The 27607-nt window shown below is 38.1% G+C and overlaps 1 protein-coding gene across 2 annotated transcripts in view; it reads right to left on the reverse strand.

Annotated features, from left to right (window-relative positions):
* LOC124795324 (kinesin-associated protein 3) overlaps positions 1 to 27607 on the reverse strand; it is a 219110-nt gene that overhangs the window by 104421 nt on the left and 87082 nt on the right. For both annotated transcript variants that reach the window (XM_047259297.1, XM_047259298.1), the window contains exons 9-11: positions 23007 to 23107; positions 21129 to 21347; positions 16082 to 16247 (exon numbers count right to left, since the gene is read on the reverse strand). In XM_047259297.1, the coding sequence (XP_047115253.1) occupies positions 16082 to 16247; positions 21129 to 21347; positions 23007 to 23107 (486 nt within the window). The remainder of the gene's footprint in view (positions 1 to 16081; positions 16248 to 21128; positions 21348 to 23006; positions 23108 to 27607) is intronic.

The raw sequence follows: 27607 nt of genomic DNA on the forward strand, positions 1-27607 counted from the left end.
CCAAAGCTTCCACCACCCTCCAAGAACCAGATAAGAAGCAGTGCTCTATTTGATCACCTAGTACCACCCCGGACTGCAACAACTGGATACAAGATGACTTGGACAGGATTTGTGATTGGTGTAAAGAATGGCAGCTAACTCTAAATATAGATAAATGTAAATTAATGCAGATGAATAGGAAAAAGAATCCTGTAATGTTTGAATACTCCATTAGTAGTGTAGCACTTGACACAGTCGTGTCAATTAAATATTTGGGTGTAACATTGCAAAGCGATATGAAGTGGGACAAGCAAGTAATGGCAGTTTTGGGGAAGGCGGATAGTCGTCTTCAGTTCTTTGGTAGAATTTTGGGGAGATGTGGTTCATCTGTAAAGGAGACCGCTTATAAAACACTAATACAACCTATTCTTGAGTACTGCTCGAGTGTTTGGGATCCCTATCAGGTCGGATTGAGGGAGGACATAGAAGCAATTCAGAGGCGGGCTGCTAGATTTGTTACTGGTAGGTTTGATCATCATGCGAGTGTTACGGAAATGCTTCAGGAACTCTGGTGGGAGTCCCTAGAGGAAAGGAGGCATTCTTTTCGTGAATCGCTACTGAGGAAATTTAGAGAGCCAGCATTTGAGGCTGACTGCAGTACAATTTTACTGCTGCCAACTTACATTTTGCAGAAAGACCACAAAGATAAGATAAGAGAGATTAGGGCTCGTACAGAGGCATATAGGCAGTCATTTTTCCCTCGTTCTGTTTGGGAGTGGAACAGGGAGAGAAGATGCTAGTTGTGGTATAAGGTACCCTCCACTACGCACCGTATGGTGGATTGCGGAGTATGTATGTAGATGTAGAACTGAACCACATCATCCACCAGTGCTTTATCTATCATCATGTCCTGATATGAGGGACATCCTACCCACCTCTCCTAAAGTGGTGTTCTGTTGCCAACCAACCTCCACAACATCCTAGTCCATCCCTGTGCACTTCAAATCCCAACCACTTGCCACAAGAATCATATGCCTGTGGAAGACCTAGGTCCAAGACCTGCCCAATTCACCCAGCACTTCCTATTCCAGTCCTGTCACAGGCTTATCCTACCCCATTAGAAGCCAGGCACCCTGTGAAAGCAGGCACATCATGTACCAGCTCTGCTGCAATCACTGATTACCTTTCTATATTGGTGTAACTAGCAACCAGCTATCCACCAAGACAAATGACCACCACCAAACTGTGACCAAGAGAAAGTGGACCATCCTGTTGCACAGAAGGGAACTGGCATATCAACCTTGATTTCAATGGCTGCTTCACATCTGGATCCTCCACTCCACAATCAGCTTTTCCAAACTGCACAGATGGGAGCTGTCCTTATATTACATTCTCCCCTCCCAAATCATACCAGCCTCAACCTACGGTAACTTACTGTCCCCACACACTCCACCCAACAGTTTTGACCCTCTCTGACCTATCACTTGCTCCAAACTCGCGTCCCATCATCATCTCTCTGTCAATGCAACCACCGATCTTTTCCCTTTCTCTGTTCCTCTCTTTTCCACTCCCTTTTTTCCTTTCACTTCCCTCCCTCCCCCACAGCCTCCTGACACTGCACCAGGTGCCTTTTCTGCCACCTCTTGTACCTGCATGTTCTGCCAGGCAGCACTGTTTCCTCTTCCCTCACCCGTACCCAGCTATCCCTTCCTCTTCTCCACTCCACTACAGGTTGTTGCTCCCATCCAAAGCATTTCAGTTTCCGTCTGGCCTGAGCAGCCAGAGATAGTGGTCATGTGTGTGTGACATATGCTTACTTGTGTGAATGTGTGTGTGGTTTTCTTTTCTGATGAAGGCTTTGGCTGAAAACTTAATGAACTCCACACGTCATCTTTACAGTGAGTGGCAATATATCCTTTCCATAATTGTTGATATTCCAACTTGGACTTCCCGTTATTTAGATACACAATTAAATCAGTTTCACCCTCTAATTTGATGGCATGCTAGTAACTTCTAAAACTTATCCCATTCCATTCCAGCCACCTGGTATTATTTCCAATTGAGAAATAGTTTGGGTTGCAAAGTTATTTAATTTCAGTAATGTGTTTCAACCTTTTGGGCCATCATCAGATTACCTACAAAACAAGAAAACAATCCATTAAGAATAAAAAGAGGGAGGGGCATCATTTTACTAAACTAAACTCCATCCGAACAGGCCTTGGAAAGCCCAATGGTACCGACCGGCCACCATGTCATCCTTAGCCCACAGGCATCAGTGGATGCGGATATGGAGGTGTATGTGATCAGCACACCACTCTCCCAGTTGTATGACAGTTTATGAGACTCGAGGCACAGACCGGGGGCATCATTTTACCTTGGACAATTATGTGAGTCAATAAGATGATATATATATTAAAACTTATGTAAAAGGTAACTGAATGTAAAACACATTCATTATAGAGTCATACAGAATGAGAGGTTATCCTACTTAAAAGAAAGAAGTTATAAAAATAAGCCACCCCACATATGAAAGGGATGGGAAAATTTCAAAAACTGCAAATTACCTTAAGCACATCAATAAACACCAACATAGCACAGCACAGACTATACTTCCAGAAGTATAACTGCAGTATCAGCTGTGCAGAGAACAATATATCTGTTTAGCACTCAAAAAAATATGACTATGACAGAGTTATTGTAGCAAAAGATAACAATACGGCACTATAAACCAGCGATAAGGTGCGTACATGAATATAAAATTATGTAACACACATAGATTAAAATAAATATAGGCAAAACAAAGGAAGTAGGTAACATAATAGAAGCATACAAATTTTGTAAAACCAAATATCTCATCCCATCTGGCAAGTCTCTCCTGACCCGGGATTCTGGATGACTTTTCCACTCTCTACCTCCTTTCCTAAACCTCTCCACTTCCTTTCACTTCACCCCTCTTCCTTCCCCTTTATCCCTTCTGCCAAAAAAAGGATCCATTGGCTCCAAAAGCTCGCACAAGTAAAACCGTTTTTTGTGTGTGTTTTCTCCTGCTGCCACTTGGTGAGTAGATTTTTTTCTAGCCAATTACACCATGTTGTCAAAAATTGATTATTTACATGATATCCATATACAAGCAAATTAAAAAGGTAGAGTGATGGCAGCACGTACATAGTGAATCAAGTATGTCATAAAAGCCCATAATGCACAGTAAATTGGCTAAAATGTGAAGTGCATGTACAACACACATATTCAATAACCAGCAAATCCAAAGTTCCAGGCATCAGAATTAGAACTCATAGAAAATATTGCATTTCAAAAACCAAGACCTAATCTTAGATGTCAGAAATAAAGACATATAGAAAGCTTAAAAATAAAATATGTCAAATACAATGAAATAAACTGCCTAAACAGCACCATACCAATCATTGTCTCTAACTTCTCTCACACCAAAAGTGCAACATTTAAATAATCCCATTGTGTGAGACATCATCAAACAGAAACCAAAAAATATCATTGCATCAAAATTGTAAAAACTGCTAGCATTATTAATCATTTGATCGTTCAGCCAATTATCCTTATAGGCAAACAGGTGTTTAACAGTTTCTAATTCCTTGAGCAGATTAAACTTTTCCCCCTTACAAGCAAGGTGTACTATTCTCAAGTTTTCCATTATGAGAGACTGTTGACCACTTGACCCAAGATAGTCAGCAACAGCAGAGTGCTGTTTAATCTGGCCTATCTTAGTGCACAAATTCTTACTGAACCCAGTCTCAAAGAACTCTGCCAGTCTGTCCTATACAGGGTGTTACAAAAAGGTACGGCCAAATTTTCAGGAAACATTCCTCACACACAAAGAAAGAAAATATGTTATGCGGACATGTATCCGGAAATGCTTACTTTTCATGTTAGAGCTCATTTTATTACTTCTCTTCAAATCACATTAATCATGGACTGGAAACACACAGAAACAGAACATACCAGTGTGACTTCAAACACTTTGTTACAGGAAATTAGCGAGGATACATGCATCCACCCTCCGTCGCATGGAATCCCTGATGCGCTGATGCAGCCCTGGAGAATGGCGTATTGTATCACAGCCATCCACAATACGAGCACAAAGAGTCTCTACATTTGGTACCGGGGTTACGTAGACAAGAACTTTCAAATGCCCCCATAAATGAAAGTCAAGAGGGTTGAGGTCAGGAGAGCGTGGAGGCCACGGAATTGGTCCGCCCCTACCAATCCATCGGTCACCGAATCTGTTGTTGAGAAGAGTACGAAAACACTTCGACTGAAATGTGCAGGAGCTCCATCATGCATGAACCACATGTTGTGTCGTACTTGTCAAGGTACATGTTCTAGCAGCACAGGTAGAGTATCCCGTATGAAATCATGATAACGTGCTCCATTGAGTGTAGGGGAAGAACATGGGGCCCTATCAAGACATCACCAACAATGCCAGCCCAAACGTTCACAGAAAATCTGTGTTGATGATGTGATTGCACAATTGCGTGTGGATTCTCATCAGCCCACACATGTTGATTGTGAAAATTTATAATTTGATCACGTTGGAATGAAGCCTCATCCGTAAAGAGGACATCTGCACTGAAATGAGGATTCACACATTGTTGGATGAACCATTCGCAGAAGTGTACCCATGGAGGCCAATGAACTGCTGATAGTGCCTGCACACGCTGTACATGGTACGGAAACAACTGGTTCTCCCGTAGCACTCTCCGTACAGTGACGTGGTCAACGTTACCTTGTACAGGAACAACTTCTCTGATGCTGACATTAGGGTTATCGTCAACTGCACGAAGAATTGCCTCATCCATTGCAGGTGTCCTTGTCGTTCTAGATCCTCCCCAGTCGCGAGTCATGGGCTGGAATGTTCCGTGCTCCCTAAGACGCCGATCAATTGCTTCGAACGTCTTCCTGTCGGGACACCTTCGTTCTGGAAATCTGTCTCGATACAAACACACCGCGCCACGGCTATTGCCCCGTGCTAATCCATACATCAAATGGGCATCTGCCAACTCAGCATTTGTAAACATTGCACTGACTGCAAAACCACGTTCGTGATGAACACTAACCTGTTGATGCTACATACTGATGTGCTTGATGCTAGTACTGTAGAGCAATGAGTCGCATGTCAGCACAAGCACCGAAGTCAACATTACCTTCCTTCAATTGGGCCAACTGGCGGTGAATTGAGGAAGTACAGTACATACTGACGAAACTAAAATGAGCTCTAACATGTAAATTAAGCGTTTCCTGACACATGTCCACATAACATCTTTTCTTTATTTGTGTGTGAGGAATGTTTCCTGAAAGTTTGGCCGTACCTTTTTGTAACACCCTGTATACACCATTTCAGAGTCACTGCATTCCAATTTATACTCCGTGGGAGCCCTCATCGTGAACATAACTCGGCTGAATTTCATTACTGGTAGTGACGACAACATGCATCCCCTGCTTTCGAAAAAGCTTCCCTGATCTTAGAGAGTTTCTTCATAAATGGGATTCTCATGGATTTTGATTTCAGAACCAATGAGGCAGGAAGACCTTTACACTCAATTACTGATGTTTTTTCTTTATATACTTTATCATCTATTGCAGTATTGCAGGAATTGCTAACAGATGCATTTCAAGTTACCTATTTATTTTTCTGTTGAAGATGGGCTCAGCTGTATCTCGCTATTAAGGTGCTCCATAGATTTGGAAAAAACTCAGTTTATAATGGTGAGGATCGCAGGAGGTGAAATATAGTCACTAACCATGGATTTACAATAGATGCCAGATTGAATCCTACCCCCATCTAGGTGCAGCTGCAGATCTAAATAATAAGGTATCCTGTAGTGGTCCATCACTTCATCAGTAAATACCATGTTCGGGTGCAAAGCATTAAATTCTTCAGCTGGTAAAAGAATGTCAGACACAGGGCCACTGAAGTCACTCATGTTGTCATCTGCATAACGATGATAGAAAAGGACCTGATGAGAAAAAATAGCATTCTAGATAAGATATTTACTCTCTAAATTATTGATAAAAATGTCTGTGAGACACTCTGATAACGATTGCCCATGGCAAAACCATCATTCTGCTTATAATACTGATAACTAAACGGGAAGTAGTTGTAAGACATAAATAAGTAGCCTAAATAAGGTGATTACTTCTACTATGTAATCTGCGCTCATCTAACAATATTTTTTTAAAAAAATTCTTGTATAATAATGATCATCTCATCCAAAGGAACATATGTATACAAGTTTTTAATATCCAGAAAGACTAAACTACAATCAGGTGAGAAAGTATTGTCGTTTAAAAGTTGAACCAACTACTTTCTATTAGAAATTGCAAAACTTCCTCACAGATGAATGTTTTTCATGAAAACAATATGTATTTAGAAATAAGCTTCACGTGGGTCCCTTATACCATTAATTATTGGACACATCAGGAAGCCAGCCTTCTACATTTACATCTGTATGGATATGTTGCAAATCACATTTAAGTACCTGGCAGATTGTTTATCGAACCACCTTCACTATAATTCTCTATTATTCCATTCTCGAAAAATGTGGGTAAAAAACACCTATATCTTTCTGTGTGAGCTCTGGTTTCCCTTATTTCATTATAATTATCATTTCTCCCTATGTAGGTAAGCATCAACAAAATATTTTTGTATTTGGAGAAGAAAGTTGGTGATTGAAATTTCATAAGAAGATTCCGTCACAACAAAAAACATCTTTGTTTTAATGGTTTCTCACCCAAATCCTATATCATGTCTGTGACACTCTCTCCTCTATTTCAAGATAATACAAAACATGCTGCTCTTCTTTGAACTTTCTCAATGTACTCCATTAATCCTATCTGGTAAGGATCCCAGACCATGCAGCAGTATTCCAAAAGAGGATGGACAAGCATAGTGTAGGCAGTCTCTTTAGACATCTGTTACATTTTCTAAGTGTTCTGCCAATAAAACATGTTCTTTGGTTTGCCTTCCCCCCAACATTTTCTATGTGTTCTTTCCAATTTAAATTGTTCATAATTGTAATTCCTAAATATTTAGTTTATTTATGGCCTTTTCATTAGACTGATTTATCGTGTAGCTAAAGTTTAATGGATTCCTTTTAGCACTCATGTGATGACCTCTCACTTTTCATTATTTAGAGTCAATTGCCCATTTTTGCACCATTCAAATATCTTTTCTAAATTGTTTTGCAATTTGTTTTCATCTTCTGATGAGCTTATTAGACAATAAATGATAGCACCATCTGCAAACAACCTAAGATAGCTGCTCAGATTAGCTCCTAAACTGGTTATATAGACAAGGAACAGCAGGGGGCCTATAACACTTCCTTGGCGAATGCTGGAAATTACTTCGGTTTTACTTGATGACTTTCTACCAATTACTACGAACTGTGAACTCTCTGACAGGAAATCACGAATCCAGTCACATAACTGGGATGATATTCCATAAGCACGAAATTTCACTACAAGCCGCTTGTGTGGTACAATGTCAAAAGCCTTTTGGAAATCTAGAAATAGGGAATGAATTTGAAATCCCTTCTAAATAATACTCAGCGCTTCGTGTTTCACAAGAATGATGTTTTCTAAATCTTTGTTGACTGTGTCAATAAACCATTCTCTTTGAGGTAATTCATAATGTTGAACACAATATACGTTCCAAAAATTATACTAGATATTGACGTTAATGATATGGGCCTGTAATTACTCCTACTACCTTTCTAGAATATTGATGTGACCTGTGAAACTTTCCAATCTTTGGGTACGGATCTTTCATCGAGCGAGTGGTTGAATATGACTGCTGAGTATGGAGCTCTTGCATCAGTATGCTCTGGAAGAAACCTAACTGATATATAGTCTGGATCAGAATACTTGCTTTTACTAAGTGATTTAAGTTGCTTCACTACCCCAAGTATATCCACTTCTCAGTTACTCATACTGGCAGCTGTTCTTGGTTCAAATCCTGGAATATTTACTTGTATTCTTTGGTGAAGGAATTTCAAAAGGCTGTGTTTGGTAACACAGCTTGAACAGCCCTGTCATTGATAGTATATTCATTGGTATCACGCAGAGAAGGCACTGACTGTGTCTTTCTGCTGGTATAATTTACATATGACCAGAATCTCTTTGAATTTTCTGCCAGGTTTTAAGATAAAGTTTCGTCAAGGAAACTATTAAAGCATCCCGCATTGATGTCCGTGCTCAATTTTGAGCTTCTGTAAAAGATCAGCAATCTTGGAGATTTTGCATTTCTTTAAATTTGAAATACTTTGCTTCTGCAACAGTGTTCTGACTCATTTTGTGTACCAAGAAGGATCAGCTCTATCAATCGTTAATTTATTTGGCATAAATCTCTCAATTTCTGTCGATACTATTTCTTTGAATGCAATCATATCTGCTCTACACTTACCACTACACTGTTAATTTGGAAGGAGAGGAGATTCTCTCTCAGGAATGTGTCAAGTGAATTTTTAACTCTTTTTTGAATAGGTATATTTTCGTTTATTTCTGGGGGATCTGGGAGTCACAATATTCAGTCTCACTATGACAACCCTGTGTTCCCTTATCCCTGTATCCATTTTGATGCTTGTTATTAGCTCAGGATTATTTGTTGCTAAGAGATCGAGTGTGTTTTCACAACTGTTTACTATTCGCATGGGCTCATGAACTAATTACTCAAAATAATTTTCAGAGAATGCATTTAGCACCATTTCAGATGATGTTTTATGTGTACCTCTGGGTTTAAACATGTATATTCACTAACATCGCTAGGGTAAATTACAGTCATCACCAACTATAACTGTATGAATCAGGTATGTGTTTGACATTAAACTTAAGTTTTCTTTGATCCATTTGGCAGTTATATCATCTGAGTTGTGAGGTCAGTAAAACGATCCAATTATTATTTTATTCCAGTTGCCAAGAATGACCCCATACTAACTCACAGGAACTATCTGCTCCAATTTCGCAATAAGATAAATTACTTCAAACAGCAACAAACACACCACCACCAACTGTGTTTAGCCTATCCTTTTGGAACATCATTAGGTTCTTTGCAAAAATTTTGGCTGAACTTATCTCCTGCTTTAGCCAGCTTTCAGTGTCTGTAAATATTTGAGCATCAGTGATTTCTATTAGTGCTTGGAGCTCTGGTACTTGCCCAATACAGCTATGACACTCTACAACTGTTATACCAATGGTTCCTGTATCTACATTCCTATTTTTGACATGCACCTTTTGAGACTTGAGCCCATTTTGTATTTCACGGAGACCCTCTAACCTAAAAAACCAGTCAGCCCCAGCCACTCAGGTAGCCACCTCCTGCGTGAAGTGGACAGCTGACCTATTCACTGGGGTATTACAAGTCTTCATTTTGGCATGAAACGTTGGTGTATCGCAGGACACATCACTTTCATTTTACAAACAAGGTCAAGATACAGAATACAAGATAGACTGAATATTTTAGCTTTTTAGAGCATACCTTTCTGCAGTGAAAATATTGCATAAGGATGTCTTGGATGAAATGATGAGAGTTATGAATCATATTGCTGACAGTTGATCGCTCAGATACATGAAAATAAATTGCAGAAGTTATGGAAAGTTTATTGTTGTCCAATTTACAGGTACCATAAGGAGGTAAATGCATATTTTCCCTTTGCTGAGCATGTGGTAAATTTGGCAGATTGGATTTCAGTACGCATCAGTGGTGTTTACTAAATAAAGGTCTTAACATAACATCCAATGATGGCTAGATGATAGGATCGTTATGTCTTTGGTGGCAGATTTAAAAACTGTACTTGATGCTACCACATGCAGCAAGTCAGAAAAACTTAGAGAGATGTATAGCACCAGTGACCTTACTGAAAATGCTACACATAAAAGTCTAATAATAAAGACCTGGTGCTTTTTAAATTCTATAAACAAAAAACTGAGGCCAGAAGAAGCATTAGTTGTTCTTGCTAAGGGCAATACATTGGACGTCATTTATAGAACGTATGATATTGCGAAGACTTTGTGATTTTCTGAGGAGAACAACATCCAACAAATAGATTATGAATCTACTGAAATCTGTACAAAAGAGCTAAAACCTATACAGATGGCTGCTCCAGTATTTTTTGTCCTGACCATGTTCCAAACTGAAAGTGATGTACACTAAGACACCAATCTTCAAGCCCAAATTAAGGTTCATAACACTGGTTTCCCAATACTTCTGATAATTAATGTTATAGGGAAACCACATGTACCTGCAATTACATGTTGTTATAATGCAAAAAGTTCGTCTGTTAGGAAAATTTTGCGACTTGTAGTAGAAAGGAGTTGGATCAACTTTTAAGTGACAAAACTTTCCCACCTGGATGCAGCTTGCTCTCTCTTGATATTAAAAACTTGTATACAAATGTTCCTTTGGATAAGACGATCATTATTATCGAAGAATTTCTTTTTAAATATGCAGGATTGGCTCAGGTGACTTTTAACATAGGGGGGTTATGTAGGGATTTTACTAAAGAGGATCAGGTAGTGATTGTGGGTGGGGCTGGTAATAGTATTGATAGGGATGGGGAGTATGACATAGATGGTGACCTGGAAAACATAGCCACTCAGACTGGCAACACGAATGTGCATTTCGTGGAACTGTTTCAGCGTCACGATCGGCCTCATCTTAATACAGCCGTCAGGCGTAATAACATGAGACTTGGGGGTGTGCTGATGACAGAAGGCATGAGTCACATTTCAGTGGTGTCGGTGGAGTCTATCAGCAGAACGGGTTTCACTAGACATGGCCTGCACCTCAACAGGTATGGAAAGGGGAGGTTGGCAAAACTTATAGGTGACAGCATAGGTGGGGGTGGTGGGATCACTCATGGGAAAATTCTGGTAGTTGTGGGTGTTGGAGCTGTACCTTTTTTACATTGAAGTCAGCTGATAGGTATTCCTGCTTAAGGGAAGTCTCTCTAACAAAGAAACCACTTTCTACAAAGCTTGGGTATCCGATTAATGAGGGAATTAGTATATTTCATCAAAATATACAAGGTATTAGAGATAAAGTTAGTGAACTGCTTATAGATGTTGACTCTGAAATTATTGGTATATCTGAACACTTCTTAAATAACGAGATAATTCAGAGGCTTCCTTTACCAGGATACAGGTTGGCTGGCAGCTTTTCTAGGAGCTCTTTGCGGTGTGGGGGAGTAGCCATGTATGTGAAAAACGGTATCCCATTTGAGTCAATTGATGTTTCAAAGTACTGCACTGAAAAGGTGTTTGAATGTTGTGCAGGTGTAGTTAAATTTAGTGGAGCAAAACTTCTTACTGTTGTTATTTATAGATCCCCAGACTCCGATTTCACAACATTTCTGCTAAAGCTAGAGGAGGTTCTTGGTTCACTTTATAGGAAATACAAAAAGTTAGTTATATGTGGTGACTTCAATATTAATTGTATAAGTGATTGTGCAAGGAAAAGGATGCTGGTAGACCTCCTTAATTCATATAATCTTATGCAAACTGTATTCTTTCCAACGAGAGTGCAAGGGAATAGTAGAACAACCATAGACAATATTTTTGTTCATTCGTCATTATTGGAAGGGCATTCTGTTAGCAAAAAGGTGAATGGCCTTTCAGATCATGATGCACAAATTTTAAGTCTAAAAGATTTTTGTGCTGCAACACATGTTAAATATAGTTACCAACTTTTTAGGAAAGCTGATCCAGTTGCTGTACAGACTTTTGTGAACCTTATCAAGGAACAAGAGTGGCAAGATGTTTATAGTGCTGATACAGTAGACGATAAATATAATGCTTTCCTCAAGACTTTTCTCGTGCTCTTTGAAAGTTGCTTTCCGTTAGAACGTTCAAAACAGGGTACTAGCACGAACAGGCAGCCTGGGTGGCTGACTAAAGGGATAAGAATATTTTGTAGAACAAAGTGGCAATTATATCAAAACGTTAGAAACAGCCAAAATCTAAATGCAGCAGCCCATTACAAACAGTATTGTAAGGTGCTTAAAAAAGTTATTAGGAAGGCAAAAAGTATTTGGTATGCAGATAGAATAGCTAAGTTTCAGGATAAAATTAAAACCATATGGTCAGTCGTAAAGGAAGTGGCTGGTCTGCAGAGACGGGTCGAGAATATAGAATCAGTGCGTAGTGGGGATGTCCGTGTTACTGATAAATCGCATGTATGTACAGTACTTAATAATCACTTTCTGAATATAGCAGGTGAGCTAAATAGAAACCTAGTCCCAACAGGGAATCATATAGCGCTCTTAGAAAAAAGTGTTCCGAGACTGTTACCTGAAATGCTCCTCCATGATACTGACAAGAGGGAGATTGAGTTAATAATTAAATCACTAAAGACCAAGAACTCTCATGGATATGACGGGGTATCTAGCAGAATACTGAAGTATTGTTCCACGTATGTTAGCTCAGTACTTGGCCATATCTGTAACTTTTCCTTTAGGAGTGGTCGGTTTCCTGACCGATTAAAGTACTCGGTAGTGAAGCCACTTTATAAAAAGGGAGACAGGGATAATGTTGACAATTATAGACCTATTTCTATGCCATCAGTGTTTGCTAAAGTTATCGAGAGGGTTGTATATACAAGGTTACTGCAGCATTTAAATTCGCATAATTTGCTGTCAAATGTACAGTTCGGTTTTAGAAATGGCTTAACAACTGAAAGTGCTATAGTCTCGTTTCTCTGTGAGGTTTTGGACGGATTAAATAAAAGGTTGCGAATGTTAGGTGTTTTCTTTGACTTAACGAAGGCTTTTGACTGTGTTGACCACAAAATATTACTGCAGAAGTTGGAACATTATGGAGTAAGGGGAGTAGCTTACAATTGGTTCGCCTCCTACTTTAAGAACAGAAAGCAGAAGGTAATCCTCCGCAATATTGAGAGTGGTAATGATGTTCAGTCCCAATGGGGCACTGTTAAATGGGGCGTTCCCCAAGGGTCGGTGCTGGGGCCACTGCTGTTTCTTATTTATATAAATGATATGCCTTCTAGTATTACAGGTGATTCAAAAATATTTCTGTTTGCTGATGACACCACCTTGGTAGTGAAGGATCTTGTGTGTAATATTGAAACATTATCAAATGATGTAGTTCATGATATAAGTTTGTGGCTTGTGGAAAATAATTTGATGCTAAATCACAGTAAGACTCAGTTTTTACAGTTTCTAACTCACAATTCAACAAGAACTGACATTTTAATCAGACAGAATGGGCATGTTATAAGCGAGACAGAACAGTTCAAGTTCCTAGGCGTACGGATAGATAGTAAGCTGTTGTGGAAAGCCCATGTTCAGGATCTTGTTCAGAAACTAAATGCCGCTTTATTTACCATTAGAACAGTATCTGAAATAAGTGAAATTTCAACACGAAAAGTAGTATACTTCGCATATTTTCATACGCTTATGTCATATGGTATTATTTTTTGGGGTAATTCTTCTGGTTCAAAAAGGGTATTTTTGGCTCAAAAACGGGCTGTTCGAGCTATGTATGGTGTAAGTTCGAAAACCTCTTGTCGACCCCTATTCAATAGTCTGGGAATTTTGACATTGTCCTCACAGTATGTATTTTCTTTAATGTCGTTTGTTGTTAGCAATATTAGCTTATTCCCAAGAGTTAGCAGCTTTCACTCAGTTAATACTAGGCAGAAATCAAATCTGCATGTGGAATGCACTTCCTTGACTCTTGTGCAGAAAGGAGTACAGTATTCTGGTGCATTCATTTTCAATAAGCTACCACAAGAACTCAAAAATCTTAGCAGTAGCCCAAACACTTTTAAGTCTAAACTGAAGAGTTTCCTCATGGCTCACTCCTTCTATTCTGTCGAGGAGCTCCTGGAAGAGCTAAAAAATTAAGCAAATTCCAGTGTTACATTCTTGATTTTCTTTATTTAAACTAACGACTTGTCGCCTGAATATGTTTCTTATATTTCATTTTATGTTTCTACAATCGTGTTATAATTTCATGTATTGACTCGTTCCATGACCATGGAGACTTCTCCTAAATGTGGTCCCACGGAACAATAAATAAAAAAATAAATAAATTGTCTGAGCTCTGATCAGAAATTAGAAGTAATTGCCTTACTTAGGCTACGCAGACCTTGCAACTATTCCTCTTTCAGTGATCAGTATTATACGCAGAATGAAAGTTTGGGCATGGGCAAATGCTTAACATCATGTTTCACAGACACTTCTGTTAATAACTTAGAGTTTAAGTATTGTAGTCAGGATGCTAGTCTTCCTCATCAGGTCTTCTTCTATCACCGTTGTGTAGCCAATAACACTATTGTCTTCAATGTCCGTGTGTCTGACATTCCATTCCTAGGCAAATAATTTAATACTTTACACCCAAACATGGTATTTACTTGTGAAGCTATGGACCACAACAGAACACTTAATTATTTAGACTTGCAGCTTCAGCTTTATGGGGATAGAATTTAATCTGCAATCTACCATAAATCCATGACTGGCGACTCTATGATTCACACTGCCTCCCACCATCCTCATCAGTACAAACCGAGGAATGATCTGGCTTGGTTAAAAACTCTACAGCATTGAAATTTAAAATCATATGTGTGCCAATTTCTGTCACATTGGAAAATCAGACTTCGTCGAGATAAAACAAGCAGGTTCTATGTAATAAACATAAATTATAATTATCTCAATGAGATGGCTACAATGGTGGCTGAACTGGTCACAACCAATCCAGCTAATTCTGATCACAAAAACTCACCACTTGAGCCATGCGATGAGCAATTAAAACATAATGCAGACATTAAAATGAAGAAGCACACTACAATGAATTTCAATTATCATCACTTATTATTCAAGAAGACTTAAATGGACACAAGCAAAAAGGTATAAGATCAGCTAAAAAAGGGAGAATGAATCAAGCAACAAAAAAATAGAGTGAGTCTCCGTTTTACTCATGGACATAAAAATTAAATCAGTGTTATTACAGTTTAGCCAAAAGACTATATGAGTTCTTTTCTCACCATAAAAGTATTTTTTCTGTTCCATAAAACATCACAGTCTCTTCAAGATAAGTTATACAGGCTACAAAAGAAAAAAAATCATTATGATGCTTCACACTGTACATACTCTTTAAATTTTAGCAAATGCACTGTGCATTACTTGGCTTTTGTGACACACTTTATTTGCCATGTATCATGCTATCACCATTTTACCTTTTCTTTAGCTTGTATACGGGCACCTCATATACATTTGTCTTTACATACTTTGATTGCTTCTGTTGTGTTACCTACTTCTTACACTTTGCATATAAGCCTTTTAATCTATTTGTTTTACATAGTTTTAGATTCATGTATGCATCTTATCACTAATTTTGTGTGCCATCTGGTTATCTCCTGCCACACCAGTACTGTGTGTGCTTTCTAGTCTATCATAACCACATTTCTATGAATGCTAAACAGACCTATTGTGCCATGCACAACTGACACTGAATTTATACTTTCATAAATGTGGTCCTATACTTTGCTGCCATCATGGCATCTGCTGGTTTGCTTAAGGTAACATATGTTTTTTGAAACATTTTTGAAATTTTCCCGTCTTCCATACGCAGGGTGGCTTACTGTCGTAATTTATTTCTCTTAATTAGGTTCACTTCTCATTCTGTATGACTCTATGAGGGATGGATATTATAGCCAGTAACTTTTGCATAAATTTTAATCTTAATGGATTGTTTTCTTGTTTTATGGACAATATGATGATGCCCCAAGAGACCAAAACATGTTACTGAAATTAAATAACTTTGCAACCCAGACCATTCTTTCAATTTGAAACTAGTAACTTCCTTTTATAAACAGCTCAGTATAAAATGTACTACAGCATTTAGCTTTGCTGTCCTTATGCTAAAAATCCTCCAGCTGCATATGCACACAAAATTAAATTTATGATTAGCTATTGTTTCCACACTAGGTCCTTTGGTTTTTTAATGACTACAACAGTACTTTAAAATCTCAATGATATTTTGCATCAGTGACTACTCAAATTTTGGTAAAAAGTGTCTACACAGTATGAGCTCAAAAGTAAGATGTTTGCATGCTAACCTGGTACCATTATATTGCTGACCCACGGGATAAGGTTAAATCGTTGCATCAGTTGTGAGAAATCTAAATCAGGTATAGTCATGTTTCCCAAAACACCAACACATTCTACAACAAAATCCTCATTTGTACACTGGATAACTGCCTGAGCAATATCACCAACGAACTCCTGAGAAAGAGACAGAATTTAAAAACAATGTTAGCAACTAACAAAAACAAATATATGAATAGTTGCATGATATAAACAAGTGAACCAATTACGAAGGTATTATTAACATATAATATATACGAATAACAGTGATTTTTCCCACGCTGTATGAAAATCATTGAACACAAGCACTACAGCAGAAGGTTTCAAAACCCTGTCTCATTAAACACAAAGTGAATAAAGATCTGTATACAGAAGACAGAGGCAAAATAGCTATCATATAACGCTGGCAATAGAAATCTACATATGTAACACAAGCTACTGTAGAGTGCACACACAGGAGTGCCAATACAGGACCAGCAAAACTCCTTACCAAAATTGGAAGATTTGTATTAACAATGGAAGCAAACACTTAAACATGCGTGAATATCATCAGAGGTTTGTAAGCAAAAAGATACAGATTTTGTTCAAAAACATGATCTAGATCATGACGGTGCTTTGAATATCATTAGCACTGAAGAAGATAAGCACTTTGAGTTTGCAAAACTAAAAATCACTTACAGTACTTGTCCCCTGAATATGTCGCTTTGACATTCTTTGTCTCTAATTTGTCTCCAGAATTGAAAATGAAACTATTAAATGCATTTACTGCCAGAAGCAGAGCCATTAGGCATAGAAATTAAAAGAGTTCAAGGCAGGAATCAATCAAATCCAATAAATTATCAGCAGTGGAAATGAATCATTTGTTTCTTATAAAATCAGACTATTTTTTGTGTATTTGATGTAAGTCTCAAGCACCTTAAGAGACATACTGTATGGTAGCATTAAAATTAATGTTTCATCAGTGTCCTATACCTAGTTCAAAAACTAAAAGTTGTAAACGATATGGTTGAGAGTGACCTTAAGCCCATAGAGAACTACAATAAATTCTAACAAAAAAAATGAGAAACAGGAGCAGTATGTGCTTCAAGTCCTATATGTGTCTCAGCAGTTGTTTCCAGGATATACAAAAGAAACTTTATCACAGAATAAGGACTGTCAAAATAAAATGTCTTTTTCTCATAATATGTGCCTCACAAACATTATACAGAACAGTGTTGCCCAACATACGATGGGTGTTTAATAAGTAACGCAACACTTTTTTTTTCCTCTGCTGATTTCATTTGAAATAATGTGGAATTTGTAGTGGGACATCATGGAATATTCCCACTTTAGCCCCTATAGTTTCATGAAGTTTTGATAGGTGGCAGCACTATACATAACCTTCAAAATGGCATCTTTAACTAAGGTGCTTTCCAAGCTGTCACTGAGGTTTTTTTGGCAGAAAAACAGAGCATCATAGATATTCATAAGCACTTGCATGTCTGTGGAAACTTGGTAGTGAACAAAAGAACAGTGATGCATTGAGTGAGACAGCTATCATAATCACAACTAAGTCGCACAAACCTGTCCAATTTCCCAGCTGGCCGTACACAGTTGTGACTCCTACAATGTCGGAATGTGCAGACATATTCTTTCCAGCTGATTCGCAGATCACAACCAAACACCTCACTGGACAATTGGAAGCCTCTTACAGTAGTGCTGACACATTCGTCCACCAGTTGGGGTCCTCAAAGGTGTGTGCCCGCTGTGTCCCTCACTGCCTAACAGAAGGTCAGAAAGAGCTATGAAGGACTGTCTGTGCAGAACTGCTTGCACATTATGAGGCTGATCATGACAATTATTGTCAAACTTCATCACAGGCAATAAAACATAGGTTCATCATTCTGAACTGGTAAAAAAATGACAATACATCGAGTGGCATCACATCACCTCTTCTCCGAAGAAAAAGTTCAAAGCCACACCCTCAGCCAGTAGAGTCATGGTGATGGTCTTCTGGGACTCTGAAGGGGTTATTCTGTTTGATGTCCTCCCTCAAAGGGCAATGATCAAGTCTGAAGTGTATTGTGCCACCTTCAGGAAACTGAACAAATGTCTTCTGGATGTTCATTGCCACAAAAAAGCAAACAAATTTCTCCTTTTCCATGACATCATAATACCTCACACAGATCTGCACACCAGAGAGGGGCTCACAAAATTTCATTGGACTGTTCTTTCACATCCACCCTACAGCCCGGATCTCGCACCTTCTGACATCCACCTGTTTGGTGCAATGAAGGATGAACTTCATGGGAAGCAGCTTGGGATGATGGGGAGGAGGTTATTGATGCAGCATGATATTGGCTCTGATGTCAACCAGTAAAGGGTGGTACCATGCGGGCATACACACCTTCCCTATAAGATGGCATAAGGCCATCCATTGAATGGAGATTATGTTGAAAGACAGGGTTTTGTAGGCAAAAAAGTGGGGAGTAATAAGGTGCATTGGAAACCTGAAAAAACACCAACCTGCTTTCAGAAAAAATGTATTGCATTACTTATTGAATGCCTCTCATGTTATTAAAGTTATTACAGCAGAGTTTAAGGGACACTACTTACCCTTTTCCCACTGAGCCCAAATTACACACAACACATTTTCTCTTGAAATAGACACTTACTACAGGAAGTGCAGAGAAAAATCAATCTTGAAGAATAAGAGCTATCCTAATGTACATACACACATGTGGAAGTGTAGGGCTAGATTTAGAAAGAGCAAAAACTGTCAGGAAGAAACAGGACATGGAAAAATGCATGTACAAGAAAGTAGGTTTCTCTCTCTCTCTCTCTCTCTCTCTCTCTCTCTCTCTCTCTCTGTGTGTGTGTGTGTGTGTGTGTGTGTGTGTAGAAATAATGTACGAGGCTACAGTAAACTCATATTTGCTTTTGAAAGTTACAAACACTGTTTAGATTCTTTCATTTTTTCAATATTTTTCATTTCTCTGTATCCTCACTCAAAAGATTAAAACATATATTATGTGATAAAAAGTATCCGGACATCTGGCTGAAAATGATTTACAAGTTTGTGGCGCCCTCCATTGGTAATGCTGGAATTCAATATGGTGTTGGCCCACCCTTGGCCTTGATGACAGCTTCCACTCTAGCTGGCATATGTTCAATGAGGTGCTGGAAGGTTTCTTGGGGAATCGCAGCCCATTCTTCATGGAGTGTTACACTGAGCAGAGGTATCGATTGCCAGGCGGTGAGGCCTGGCACGAAGTCAGCATTCCAAAGGTGTTCTATAGGATTCAGGTCAGGACTCTGTGCAGGCCAGTCCATTACAGGGATGTTATTGTCATGTAACCACTCAGACACAACCCGTGCATTATAACCAGGTGCTTGATCATCTTAAAAGATGCAATCGTCATCCTCGAATTGCTCTTCAATGGTGGGAAGCAACAAAGTGCTTAAAACATCAATGTAGGCCTGTGCTGTGATAGTGCCATGCAAAACAACAAGGGGTGCAAGCCCCCTCCATGAAAAACACAACCATAGCATAACACCACTGCCTCCAAATTTTACTGCTGGCACTACACACGCTGGCAGGTAGACGTTCACCGGACATTCACCATACCCACGCTATGTCATCAGATCGCCACATTGTGTACCGTGATTCGTCACTCCACACAACATTTTTCCACTGTTCAATCATACAATGTTTACACTCCTTACACCAAGCAGGGTGTCATTTGGCACTTACTGGCACGATGTGTGGCTTGTGAGCAGCCGCTCAATCATGAAATCCAAGTTTTCTCACCTCCCGTCTAACTATCACAGTACTTGCAGTGGATCCTGATGCAGTTTGGAATTCCTGTGTGATGGTCTCGATAAATGTCTGCCTATTACACATTACGACCCTCTTCAACTGTCGGTGGTCAACAGGCGACATCGGCCTGTACGCTTTTGTGCTGTACATGTCCCTACATGTTTCCACTTTACTATCATATCACAAACAGTGGACCTAGAAATGTTTAGAAGTGTGGAAATCTTGCATACAGAATTGTGACACAAGTGACACCCAATCATCTGACCACATTCGAAGTCTGTGAGTTCCACGGAGTGCCCCAGTTTGCTCTCTCACAATGTCTAATGACTACTGAGGTCACTGATATCAAGTATCTGGCAGCACAATGCACCTAATATGAAACGTATGTTTCTGGGGGTGTCCAGATACTTTTGATCACATAGTATCTGTGTATGTCTCAGCAGTCTTCCGTAATGTACCAAATACAACCAACTCTACAAACCATTGCTACCTACTGAAAAGTTTATATCTCACACAAAGATGGACTATTTCCTCTTAGGTAAGCTGATCTCGCAGAATTTCCCAGTTATTTATTCTAATCTTGTATTAGAGAGGAAAAAGGAATAAAACACGATAACAGGATAAACAGACTTAGTTTCTTTATGTGTGTTTAAAAGTATAAATATGGTGCACAAATTATAAAGTAAAGTGTTTACAAATCCCTTGTAACATTAATTTAACATAAAATATCATTATAGACAATAATTTTAGATTCCCCAACAAGAATGAATTCTTGAATGAAACCACTCTTGTGGGAGCAACATACCATGATACATGGGAGACAATTGGTAACTTCCACTGCACTCCACACTGCTTAACAGATGCACCTGGTGATGTATTGGTCACAATAAAGAATGCAAGTCTCATTGGAAATTGAAATCTCTTAAAGGTAAAAGGAAGATCTGACAGAATGAGAGGTTTCTCTGTAATGAAGACTGTTTCAAAACATGTCTGCATCCACTTTGCAGTGGTTGCAGAATATAGACATAGTTGCAGATCAAGATGTCTTGCCCCCCAATATTCTGCCAGAAGGTAAGTGATATATCTACTAAATCAAAACTCATACTTACATTCCACAATTATACTTTGCATGTCCACTTCTTTCCTATAATAATCCCCCAAACAATACATATCAACAGCATGGAAATAAGAGTCACAATAAACAAGTAACAATTACTTACTACAAAGTTTTGTTTTGTTTCTTCATGCTGTGCTATATTACGTATCATTTTCATAAGAAGTGAGTCCTGATTGCGAAATGCTCGTGACATAAGAGCTTGCAAGCGATTATTTTCAATCATCATTTGAGCATTTCTCTTGTTGATAGCTAAATTGATGCAAAGTGCAATCAATTCTAAATGAAGTTCATCTTCTGGACTTTCAAGAAGCATGGTCATGACCTGTAAAGACAGTTCATGACATTAACTCCTTCAATCATACCTTCGTTAAAAAAAAAAAAAAAAAAAAAAAAAAAAAAAAAAAAAAAACAGAATATTAACAGTTGACCTAAAATTTCACAATATTTAAAATAAAATACCAAGAGTCCCCACTGAGTGATAACCATGCTGTATTTATCAATGAAACCAAGTTACTTGGGGTTTCCATGATTGGCACACTCACAGGGCAATATCACATCGACATAACCAGTACCAAACAGAGTAAAGTATGTTTCATCATAACATAAATAAGAAATGTAATATTGGTACCCTGTCAATGTACTATGCTCTCTTTCATTTTATGCCTAGTTATGGAATTATTATTTGTGGCGAAAGTGCACAGCCCGTGTAGTTGTTTACACTCCGAAAGAAAGCAGGCAGAACAATATGGTCCAAACAGCAATAAAAAAAATCAGCAAATTGACACCACTGTGAAGCAAGGTTAAGAGATGCACTAATGCTGGTTTCCCACTTAATGAAACTCCAATGTTGTTAAATGTATAGGAATAAAAATATACAATCATTTCCCAGTCCCAATAAAGGACACCAAAGAATTAAATGATTTCACAGTAAATTTAAGGTAATTTCTAATAAAGCACTAGTTTCAAAGCCCACACAGAACTCTCTGACACCTGTACCTACAGCCCCTATGGCCGCAATCCCGTCCCGTAGGTCCAAAAGGACCTCCAGCATCCCAAAATGTGATCCCTGAATCCATCTCCCTTTTCACAACAGCAACCTTCCTATACTCCTGTCATTCAACTGCTCCCAAACCAACCCAAAGGTCTCCCCACTGGTCCTGCCATTGTGGCTAGGCACAACATTCCCACAGAATGAACCTCTGCCTTTGTTGACCAATGCCACCAAACTACTGTCCGTAACTTCCAATCCTACTTTCAAGACACTGCTCACTTCCTTTACTGCCATTCCACAATCATGTACTGTAACCACCAGACTTCTTGATGGTGACTGCAGGTGCAATGTCCTTAATACACTAACATCCCCCATACCCATGACTGACTACCTTTCCCAACAGCCTCCTGATACGAAACCCACCACCTCTTTCCTAATCCTCCTAGCTAACCCACATCCTGACACACAATTATTTGACTTTCAAATGGTAAATTTATAAATGAATTTGTGGTACTGTCATGGGCATTTGCATGGTACCATTCTATGCCAACTTATTTATGGGCCAGTTGGATGACTCCTTTCTAACCAGTCAACATCTAAAACCCATTGTCTGGTTCAGTTTCATTTTCATGATATGGACTCGTGGCAGGAACAACCTTTACTCTTTCATCCATAACCTCAGCACCTACTCCCAAATCCATTTCACTTGGTCTTTCAACTCGGTGAGTCACCTACCTAGATGTGAATCTACACCTTTCAGATGGGTCCATAAATACATCTGTTTATATCAAGTGCACCAACTATCGACAGTACCTCCACTTTTACAGCTTCACCCATTCCATCTCAAAATGTCTCTTCCTTACAGCCTCACCACAGTATTGTAGGTTGCTTCATTCAACTGTGTCTTGCCCCATGTAAGATGGAACTATATCTACACCTCATAACCATACAATATTTGACAGGTATATCAACTATTCAGTGCTAACTTACCATTGGTATGCAATCTGTATATGTGAACATAGATTTGCATTTGTCATCCATACTCAAGTGGTACAGAATTCTTAGTACAATGACTTCATGTCTCTGCTCACCTGTAATTTTAGAGGAAGCTTGTCTGTACAATACATTCAACAGGAAAATCTTCAGAAAAGCTATTAAATAAGGCTACAGTTTTAAAATTATAAACTCATTCCAATACAGACAACAGAAAGAATCACACACAAAAAAAAAAAAAAAAATTTGAGATCTTTCACAAACTGAGATATCCAAATACCACAGATGATGACCTAGCTGCTTTTGAGTAACTTTAATGCTGAAATAGGTACAAAAAACAAATTTAAATAGTATGGTATCACACAGCCAGCAAAAGAAGCAACACAAATGGTATGAGACTGATCAGTTTTTGGCAAAATTCTCACCTACAACTAATGCCGACCTTCAGGAAGGCCCCCCCACCCCGCTCCCCCCACCCTTCAAAGCAAAGCCACAAGATGGATACCTCTCTAAATCCTATATTGGAAGAATTTCAGATAGATAATTTACCAATTTCTCAAAAAGGCACTTAGGAAATTATGAATGTGAAAGGAATAAGGAATGGTGAATTTGATTCTGATTACTACCTCTCCTAAATTAAGGTTATTGTTCTACCTAATAAAATACAACAAAAATCACAAAAACTAATAAAATGTGATACAGACAGACTTACAATCAGAAAAGAATCAATTCAAAAATACCAAGATGAAATTAAAATGGCTAAACATGGTAACTGGCCAGAATTACCTAAAGAAATTAATAATGCTGCACAGAAAACATTTGAGTCAATCAGAAATAACTATAAAACATGGTGGAATGAAATACATGAAGAATCTTTAACATAGAGGGCCAAAAAATGTAAAAACTGGAAACTGTCAAGATAAATTGAAATTGGACACTATGATCAATTTAAACAGTGGAAAAAAAAAGAAACCAAAGAAGAAGTGAAGAATTAAGAGAGATTCTGAAAAGAGGAAACTTACAAAAATTAAGAAAATCTTTTCCAACACTAACATCCGTGATTTTTATAACACATTAAAGGCAGATTAAAGGGATACCAAACCCTAAATGTGTGTTTCATAAATGAAAATGGCAGACTTGGTTTAAGCAACTCTAAAAATAGCAAAATATTTTGACTAGCTTTTGATTGTCCAGAACCCATAAGCTGGAATTCCCAAACACTCATGATAATTTGAAAGTAAATTTACCTACATCTTTCTAAGAAATTGACGATGTAACTAAAACATTAAAAAACAAAAAGTGAGCGGAAAAGTTTCTATTACAGCGGAACGTTTGAAATAGTTTCCCCCAAAAATAAAAAAAAAATAGCTATAATTAGCCTTCGAAGAAATCTGGAAAACAAAAAAAAATCCCAGGAGAGACAAAGGTAGCTGTGATACATCCATTACATAAGAAAGGTAAGAAACAAAACATTACCAACTGCAGTGGCATTTCTATGCTACGAGCAGCAAATAAAATATGGGCAGTCACTTAGGTGACTATCAAGGGGTTTTAGGAAGAGCAGATCATGCTCTGAACAAATATTTAATACAAAGTCAATCATTCACAACAGGTAACTGAATCTGAAAGATAGTTGAGTAATGTCTGTTGATTTCAAAGAGGACTCTGACCCTGCTAACAGACAAATTATAGATGAAATAACTCAAAGATTTGATGTAAAGTCTAAAGTAGCACATCTAATTCATGAAACACTTACAGACACAGCGAAATTTATGGGATAAATATCTCAGTCCGTCTAAATAACAAGATGTCTATGGCAAAGTGTTGGCCTCTCCCCAATTCTTTTTCATTGTGCTTAAAAAGGTGCAAATTTGGTCTTAAAAACTGAATGAATTTAAGAAACTTAGTTTCTACAGAGGATAATATAACTCTCTTGGAAAATGCTTTTCCAAGATTGATGTCTGAAATACTCCTCTGTGATACTGACAAGAGGAAGATTGAGTCAATAATTAAATCACTAAATGCTAAGGACTCTCATGGATATAATGGAGTCCTCAGCAGATTTTTAAAGTACTGCGCTGCACATGTTAGCCCTGTACTTAGCCATATTTGTAATTTTTCCTTTAAGAACAGTCAGTTTTTTGAACAATTAAAGTAGTCAGTAATAAAGCCACTTTATAAAAATGGAGAAAGGGGTAATGTGGACAATTTTAGGCCTATTTCTATGCCATCAGTTTTTGCTAAAGTATTGAAAAGGCTGTGTATCTAAGGATAATTAATCATTTTATATCACATAATTTTCTATCAAATATACATTTCGGCTTTAGAAGTGGTTTAACAACTAAAAATGTTATATTCTCTTTTCTCAGTAATGTACCAGATGGCTTAAACAAATAGTTTAGAATGCTAGGCTATTTTTTTATTTAACTAAGCTGTTTGATTGTGTCGATAAGAAAATATTGCTCCAGAAGTTGGACCGTTATGGAATACGGGGAGTAGCACACAATTGGTTAACCTCTTACTTTAACAACAGACAGCAAAATGTCATTATTCACAGTGTTGAGAATGGTTGTGACGCGGGGTCTAAGTGGGGCACAGTCAAAGGGGCATGCCCCAGGGATCAGTGTTGGGGTCACTCCTGTTCCTTATTTATGCCCTCTAGTATTATGAGTAATTCTAAAACATTTCTATTTGCTGATGACACTGGCTTGGTAGTAAACATTTTGACATTGGTTCTGTTTCAAATAGTGCAGTTCATGACATAAGTTCATGGCTTGTAGAAAATAAACTAATGCTAAATCACAGTAAGACTCAGTTTTTACAGTTTCTAACACACAACTCAACAAAACCTGATGTTTAAATTTCACAGAGTGGGCATATGATTATTGAAACTGAACAGTTCAAATTCCTAGGTGTTAAGATAGGCAGTAAACTGTCGTGGAAAGCCCACATTCAGGATCTTGTTCAAAGACTCGGTGGTGCCATTTTTACTATTCGAACGGTATCTGAAGTAAGTGATCATTCGACATGAATATTAGTCTACTTTGCTTATTTTCATTCACTTACGTCATACTGTATTTTATTTTGTGGCAACTCTTCCCATTCTCAAAAGGATATTTTTGGCTCAGAATTGGGCAGTTTGGGAAATAGGAGGTGTAAGTTTGTGAACCTCTTGTCGACCCCTGTTCACTAGTCTGGGTATTCTGACATTGGCCTCTCAATACAGATATCCTTTACTGTTATTTCTTGTTAACAATATCAGCTTATTACCATGAATTAGCAGCTTTCACTCTTGTGCAGAAAGGTGTGCAGTATACTGCTGCAGCCATTTTCAATAAGGTACAATAAAAATTCAAAAATCTTTGCAGTAATCCACAAGCTTTCAAATCTAAACCGAAGCATTTCCTCATGGGTCACTCCTTCTATTCTGTCGAGGAGTACCTTGAAAAATTAAACTGTTAATTGTGTTAAATGTTGTTAAGTGTGTTTACTTAAACTTATGGTTTGACTTTTTTTTTATTCATAAACATTTTATTTTATCTGTTATTCCTTTATGATGTAATTTCATGTACTGACACATTCCTTGACCTTGGAGATTTGCTCCTCAATTTGGTTCAACAAACTAGATGTGTAAATAAAAAATAAAAATAAATTTAGCAATAAGGTTGGGAAGAGGAAACAAAAATACCGGAATAAACTGCCTTGCTTTTACACATACCTTTAACATACATCTGCTGTAACACAAATTAATCTTTTACAAGTAATAGCCAACAAGACAGCTTAAGAATTTTTGCAGAAAAAAAAAACAAATTTTTTACAAACATTAAAAATGCACTGAAATTTCTGAAAACAGATACTAACCAAGTTGAAAAAGATTAAAAAAATTAAATATCTTTGAGAAGAGAATATGAGAAAATGGTTTGAAAGAAGCTACTATGGAGGAGATGGATACATAAAATGGGAATGGAATATGGTATAACTAAAAAATTTTATAAAATGCCTGTCTAAAACAATAGTGATGCCAGAACATCAATATCCAAATGAATGTCTATCATTAAATTACAGTTAAGATAAATTAGAAATACTAGAAAGGCAGATCATTAGGAAAATATCAGACCCATGAAAAACTGTGGAAGGTCTGTAAAGGGATCCACTGAACACTCAGCATATTTGGGGAGAGACTACTTGTTAGTGCAGATGTGATGGCCATGAGGGTTAGGTTATATGGAGGGGACTTCATGATGTGCAGTTGGTGACAGCTGTCAAAATGGAAGTGCTGTTGATCATTGGTGGGTTTGATGTGGACAGAGGTACTGATGGAGCTATCCATGAGGTGGAGGTTGACATTAGGGAATATGTCTTGTAAAGGTGATGAGGATCCAATGAAGCAAATGAAGGAGAAGGTGTAGAGGTTTTGGAGGATTGTGGACAGAGTATCCACACTCCTGATCCAGATCATGAAGACACCTCAGTGTCTCAGAACCAGGTGAGGCATTTGGGTTCTGGATGGCTAGGAAGAATTCCTTTAGATGGTCCATGAATAGGCTGGCATTGAATTGTGTCGTCCAAGTTCCTATGGCTGTACCATAGATTTGTTT

This window comes from Schistocerca piceifrons, chromosome 4 (assembly GCF_021461385.2).
Source record: "Schistocerca piceifrons isolate TAMUIC-IGC-003096 chromosome 4, iqSchPice1.1, whole genome shotgun sequence".
Lineage (NCBI taxonomy): Eukaryota > Metazoa > Arthropoda > Insecta > Orthoptera > Acrididae > Schistocerca > Schistocerca piceifrons.